This window comes from Alosa alosa, chromosome 16 (genome assembly GCF_017589495.1).
Source record: "Alosa alosa isolate M-15738 ecotype Scorff River chromosome 16, AALO_Geno_1.1, whole genome shotgun sequence".
Classification (NCBI taxonomy): domain Eukaryota; kingdom Metazoa; phylum Chordata; class Actinopteri; order Clupeiformes; family Clupeidae; genus Alosa; species Alosa alosa.
The window spans coordinates 7,676,499-7,683,804 of NC_063204.1; the positions used below are offsets into that span (position 1 = coordinate 7,676,499).

General features: G+C 43.5%; 1 protein-coding gene across 1 annotated transcript; it reads left to right on the forward strand.

Moving 5' to 3' along the window:
* Positions 1-356: 356 nt before the first annotated feature.
* On the forward strand, positions 357-2,210 carry LOC125309846. The gene has a single exon (XM_048266972.1). The coding sequence runs from the start codon at positions 357-359 to the stop codon at positions 2,208-2,210; it is 1,854 nt and encodes a 617-aa protein (XP_048122929.1).
* Positions 2,211-7,306: the final 5,096 nt, after the last annotated feature.

A 7,306-nucleotide genomic window follows, 5' to 3' on the forward strand; every position in this document is an offset into this window, starting at 1 on the left:
GGATTTGGAGCTAACTGTAGATCCCTTACCACAGCACCGCAGTCTAGGACTTACCTGGAATTTACAGTCTGACACATTCACCTTCAGTGTGTCCAGAGAGAAGAAGCCATTCACTAGGAGGGGAATCTTGTCCACAGTTAATGGCCTTTATGATCCCCTAGGATATGTGGCACCTGTAACAATCCAAGGAAAGGCCGTGGGATGCACCTTTACCAGCACTGAAAGAGGAACGGTGGAGACTATGGACAGACTCACTCTCTGAACTTGAGCAGCTTCAGATAGAAAGACCCTATGTGCCTGTCTCTCTGCGCTCCACAAAATGTAGAGAAGTCTGTGTCTTCTCTGACGCCTCCACCATGGCAATATCAGCAGTGGCCTACCTCACAGCAACAGACCAAGGAGGTCACACTCACATTGGATTCTTCATGGGCAAGTCAAAGCTGGCTCCACATCCCCCACACACTGTTCCACGGCTAGAGCTTTGTGCTGCTGTCATGGCTGTTGAATTGGCAGACTTAATTACAGATGAATTGGACACAGACATCCACAAAGTTACATTCTACACAGACAGCCGGATCGTATTGGGCTATATCAACAACACAAGCAGAAGGTTTTATGTATATGTGGCCAACAGAGTCGCTCGCATCAGGAAGTCCACAAACCCGGAACAGTGGCGCTTTGTCAGTACAGAACACAACCCTGCAGATCATGGGACCCGCTCAGTGCCAGCAGCCATGTTGAAAGATACCATCTGGCTTAAGGGCCCAGCTTTCTTGTCCAGAGACACCTGCTCACAGCCAGAGACATTTGAACTCATAGACCCTGACGCAGACATTGACATACGCCCACAGGTCAAAGCTTTCATAACCAAAACCTCCGACAATGAGCTGGGGTCTCATCGTTTCGAACGATTCTCCAGTTGGAAGGCACTCAGTCGAGCCATGGCCAAGCTCATACATAAGGTCAGGTCTTGCACAAAAAGCCAGCTCAACAAGATAGAGGAGTTGACACAAGCAAAACTAGTGCTCATCAGAAATGCTCAACACAATGTGTTTGCTAAGGAGATGGAAAGCCTTTCCAAAGGAGGTACCGTCTCTAAGTCCAGTCCTCTGAGGAAACTGAGTCCCATTGTGGATACGGATGGCCTACTAAGAGTTGGAGGGCGCATCACCTTGGCGGGCGTACCCTGGGAGGAGAAACATCCAATCATAGTCCCCAAGAAGCATCACATAGCTACCTTATTGGTGAGGCACTATCATGAACAGGTCGCACATCAGGGCAGGCATCTTACAGAAGGCGCTGTGCGCTCTGCTGGACTGTGGCTGATTGGAGGCAAGAGGTTAGTGTCAAGCATCTTACGTAAATGTGTAACCTGTAACAAGCTGAGAGGAAGAATGGAAGAACAAAAAATGTCAAACTTACCTGCTGAACGACTCAACCCAGGTCCTCCGTTCACAAATGTAGGTGTTGATGTGTTTGGTCCATGGACCATAAGCTCAAGACGAACCCGAGGTGGCATTGCAGAGAATAAACGCTGGGCAGTCATGTTCACTTGCCTGGTTACAAGAGCTGTGCATATCGAAGTGATCGAGTCTCTGTCATCCTCAAGCTTTATAAATGCATTGAGAAGATTCACAGCTGTTCGTGGCCCTGTGCGCCTCTTCCGTTCTGACCAAGGGACAAACTTTGTCGGGGCATGCAAGGAACTTCAAATAAAATCTGAAGACCATGAACTGACCGCTTACCTGCAAGACCAAGGCAGCACTTGGATGTTCAACCCTCCCCACTCCTCACACATGGGTGGAGTGTGGGAGCGGATGATAGGCGTCGCACGCAGGATATTGGATGCACTGCTGATACAGACAAACACCCCCCATCTGTCTCATGAGGTTCTGGTCACACTCATGTCCGAAGTCATGGCCATAATGAACACCAGACCCCTGGTTCCTGTGTCATCCGATCCAGACATGCCCACTGTCCTGACGCCAGCTATGCTTCTAACACAGAAAGTTGAGCCAGTGTCACCACCTCCAGGAGAGTACGACCTCAAAGACCTGTACAACAAGCAGTGGAAACAAGTCCAGTCTCTAGCTGACACATTCTGGAAACGTTGGCGTCAAGAATATCTGGTGTCACTCCAACCAAGGCGAAAATGGCACGAGGAAAAGCCAAACCTGAGAGGAGATGTCGTGCTTCTCAAAGATGCATAAGTCAAGCGAAATGAATGGCCTGTTGGAGTAGTGGTTAACGCCATTCCCAGCAAAGACTCTAAAGTTCGCAAAGTGGAAGTGAAGGTGGTCAAACAGGGTATCCAGAAGGTGTATTCTAGGCCAGTCTCAGAAGTTGTTCTACTTGTGAAAGGGGAATAGTGTTATAATGTAGTATAACAGGTGGGGAGTGTGCTGTTCTGTTGTTAATTTAGGAGTAGGGAGACCTAGTGGTCAAATGCACTTGCAGTAACGTTATTTTGTGTCTGCGGGGTTTCCGTAGTTAGTTCAGAACGACATTGATGAGTTACTCAGACACGTTTTTTACTACTCAGTTTTACATGGCCAGAAAACATTTGCCTGTAAGTATTTTCTCAGTTTTATGATTCCTAGTTGCAATGAAAAAGTTCCTCTTGTGTGGAACTTTGTCTATGGACTTTAGTTCGTTTTGAATGATTCCTTTTGTCTAATATGCTAATTGTTTACAACCCAATGGAATTCACCATACATATTAGCCTTAAGCTAACCCATCCATTTGTATTAAAAGCGTGTAATGTTACGTGATTGTGTACATATTTGCTGTAATCTGAACATATAACTAAGATATATTTTGTATGTATGCTTAGTTTTACAGTGTTTCCAAGTAAAACATTTAAAAGGAACATCAGCGTCATTCTTGGGGAAACTGTTGTCTGTCTGCCCAGCAAATGTAACCGGCTAACCACCTCACACACGAGCGGGGGCAGAACACTGGGAACATCTCCCTCTTGCTCCAGCAAGTGGCACTTGGAGACGAGGGATGGTATGAAGGCTACTGTGATGACAAAGTTATTTGTGTTATTACACTGAGCCTTTTACGTAAGTCAGACTTAATACCGGTAATGTCCTTTTCAATTGAAAATTCTATGCATCTTCACATTTATTAGTTTTACTCTTTTTCCAAATAGCTCACCACAAGAGTGTCGAGGTCCTGGGTTGTGATCCTCTGATCATCAATCTTCTAAGTTCAGAGCCGGTGAGAGTGACGTTTCGCAAGGCAGGTCTGAGCAACTCCACTGATAAGCTGATTTGTATTGTGGAGGAAGCTGTGCCCTTATGCGTCAGAGAATACACCAGATGTTCTGCCCAGAGCCACTTTGTGATGTTTGCTGATGTGACTCAATCTGATGTGGGAGTGTTCACTGTGACACATAGCAAGACCAAGAGAATCTTCAACACAGTCAATGTTACGGTCAAAGCTGACTGTAAGTACAACCTGGGCTTCTCTTACCTGTATTAATGCATGATATCTTACCTTCTCTTAACTGTATTACTGCATGATACTGTACGAGAAAGGAGCTATACCATATATTATCTCTTTCCACATGCGTGTATCTTGATGAATACAGTGAAAAAAAAGGTGAATGCAGATGTTGGTACTTCCAGGGAAACTCTATCAGGTATATTTTTGCAGTATGCTTAGTTTTTATTCATATTCACCGCAGTGAATTGCAGGATCACTTACTCTGATCACTTACTCTGTTGTTTGTGGGGGATGAGAGGATGGGGACCGTAAATGGAAACACACATGTATACTCGTCACTGGCATATAATCACACCACAAATTAACAATGTAATTGTTGTATTTATCAAAGTATCTTGTATAGTGATATTTCCACATGTTTCTGAGTATATTAAGATATATATAAATATATATACTTAGAAATTTGTGTTTGCTAGATTATTTCTCTGTGGCAGTGTTGTAGTCAAGTCACTATGCCTCGAGTCCAAGTCCAGGTTCGAGTCCCCAGTGTTCAAGTCCAAGTCATAAAAAAATCCAAGTCGAAGTCCGTCCCGAAGTCACTATTGATCCACGTCGAGTCCGAGTTGAGTCCCTATCGATCAAGTCGAGTCCAAGTCCAGTACTAAAGTAAGCTTACATGTCGTTCCATTTTTTCCCATTGCAGATGAAATACTTAAAAGAAAAACTGACAACGGACGGTCTCCAAGCAGGGGTGCCATCACTTGTGTGAAAGTAGTATTGCCAAATTTCTTGCCAAACCCAATGTGTTTTATTTATTATATCGGAGAGAATACCATACCATAGCCTACCATAGCCTATAGGCCTACTCATAATAAATGAGCAATCCACATCCCGATCACACAGGCCATTAAGTTACATTATGCTGTTACTGACTGCTGACAATTGTACTCTGTAGGTGGACGTTGTAGATAGACGTTGGAGTAGGCCTATGTTGTAAGAGTGTGGATCATAAAAGGGCCTCCCCCGGGCATTTTTGGCTACTTGCAACTGCATAATGTTATCACTTCACTGACACTATGGAGACATATTTCACGTCAACCATGGAGATGAAAATTAGCTTTCGGTTAACGGAGATGCAGATCATCTGCCTAATTAATTTCTTTGAGCAACAGGCCATATTCTACGTTCATTTCAGCGAGATGAGTGAAATAAATATTTTTTTTAAGCTGCCATCGCCGTAGGCTACTATTTTCTACGATACTATAGTATAGTATTATATTATAGTACGATATATGTTAGAAATAGAACAAGATGCTATTTCCTTTTTTTTCGTGTAGTGGATTAGGCTCGTTTGAACAGTAACAGTAATCCACTTCATTCGTGGTTTTAAATACAGTTGTTTTTGGCCTACCCACGAGAGGTTCAATTTGTCAGTTTCACTTGCGCAGACACGTACATTGACACTCTGAATGGACACTCTACTAGGCTACAATTTAATGTTAGGCTATGCTTCTATATTTTATGACACCAAAATTAGGAAGTATGCTAGATCTTGATCGGGGAAACTTTTAGTTTATTTTTCTTTCGATCCGATAATAGCCTGCTGCAAATTAACAGACAGAAGCACGGCATGGCACGCCCCAAATGAAAATGAATGAATGGAACCTCGCTTCTCGTGTCAGTCAGGAAAAACACTGTTCACCAAGTCATGATGATCAGCTATTGGCGCGGTCCAGCAGCAGTGTGTGATGTTTAGCCTAGGCTGAGTGTAATCTTTGGTAATGTCATGTCTTGGATGAGAACTAGTATTGCCTGGCAATACTACGTTGAAATGGCGGCGACCATGTCTCCAGGCATTTTGGTGTTAAAGTTAACGTTAGTTTGCTTTGCATGGGAACATTACATGACTTACCGAGTCTCGGACTCGAGTACTACAACACTGCTCTGTGGTAACAATGCTTTTTGGCAATAAAAAAAGCTGTTTGGCAATGGCAGAGAAGATTTGGCAATGTTTCATGGGCGCAACCCACATATTCAGCGCTGCTGCTCATCCCACTAATGCATGTTCCTTACACATGGGGCACCATTTGAAAGGGAACTAAACAGGCTTTCCAGCGGTATAAGATTTATTGCCAAAAAGCATTGTTACCACAGACAAATAATACAATACAAATACAAATTTCCTTACTTTTTGTGCTAAGTTTAGTATAGTATAGTATAGTAGCCCCATGAAACTTGTGTATGAGACTATGGAATTAGACTTACTTCCGTCCCTTTACTTGTATTGACATGTTTTCAAATTCTCCAGATACTTGTCTGCTATGTGCTACTTCCGGGCATATCATCCTGGTCGTTGTGGCTTTCATCCGGACCTTCTTCTTCTGGCACATTATTGCTTTCGCTAAAAGAACATGCGGTAGAATTGCAAATCGTGTTCGGAACAGAAGAAAAAGGCATCCCACTCCAACCAACCCAAAGTGTTCCAGGGGAAAGGAGGAGAAGATTAGTTTATCTGGTAAGTTTGGTAGATTGTGATGCAACACTGCTTTAGTTTCTGTGTTTGCAAACATTTGTAAAATGTGTGATTTATGTAAGGGATAATGTATAGAAAGGCGGTCATTATCGGGAAATAGGTCCGTGTAATAATTTGTGATAATGTTTTTGCATTATGTTTATCTTAATACTGTGTGCTATCTATGCAGATCAATCACTGGTACATAGAACCTCCTATCACACTGATGGGGAGTAAGAAGATATCTCCGGGCATGTCCAAAATTCGGGATGTTGTTCACTTTCTAGTGTTGTGTTCTGGGGGCTAAGGCCATGTTTGAAAGAAGGCACTAGAATCCAAAACAGTAGTTTTTTTTAAGAAATCTGGTCTGTGTGTTTGGACCTACCGTACTTTCAGCCCCTCTTGTATATGCTCTACCATTGAGGACACTGAAGTCATGTCATTTGTATTTGTTGAATGTATTTTCAGGTGTTGTTTAATTCCTTCAGTGAAAATAGAGTTGACGAGACAAATATCCCTGCATTAACGCAGCGTCACTTGACACAGTTGCTGATTTGTCATGTATTTTGTCATGTATAGCCAGAACCTTTTCAATTGTCTTATCTAAACATGCATTTGTAAGGCTGGAATTTGCAAACCCAAGTCAGTGGAAAATCTCCATATTGACGAAAGCCTTAGTACTCACAGTGCTCTTGTTTATAAGTATAAGTATATATACTCTTTTGATCCCGTGAGGGAAATCTGGTCTCTGCATTTATCCCAATCCGTGAATTAGTGAAACACACTCAGCACACAGTGAGCCCACAGTGAGGTGAAGCACACACTAATCCCGGCGCAGTGAGCTGCCTGCATCAACAGCGGCACTCGGGGAGCAGTGAGGGGTTAGGTGCCTTGGTCAAGGGCACTTCAGCCATTCCTACTGGTCGGTGTTCGAACCGGCAACCCTCCGGTTACAAGTCCGAAGCCCTAACCAGTAGGCCACGGCTGCCCCATATATATATATATATACACATACATGCATTATACATGCATTTGAACTGTAAAGTCACTGTTTTCAGCTTCCTGATGGTCTTGGCTCTCATCACCTTGCTGGGGGCCTCTCCTAGACATGGCAACCGCACAGCCTGAAGCAAAGCAACACATGTTAAAATAATATGTAAGAAGGGTGTCACTTGTGTTCAAGCCTCTTTGGTAGCTCACAGTCCAGGACCATATGATCAGAAAGACAGGCTGGGCTACTTCTAGGAGGCTAAACCCAGGGATGACCGGAGCACTCCAAATACTTTTAAACTTTTTTTACTGTGGTGCAAATAATTGACTGACGTTTCGACACATTGCCTCAGG

What these genes read in the sequence shown, in the direction of transcription:
- LOC125309846 (XM_048266972.1), top strand. Translation starts at nt 357, where the DNA reads ATGGCAATATCAGCAGTGGCCTACCTCACAGCAACAGACCAAGGAGGT.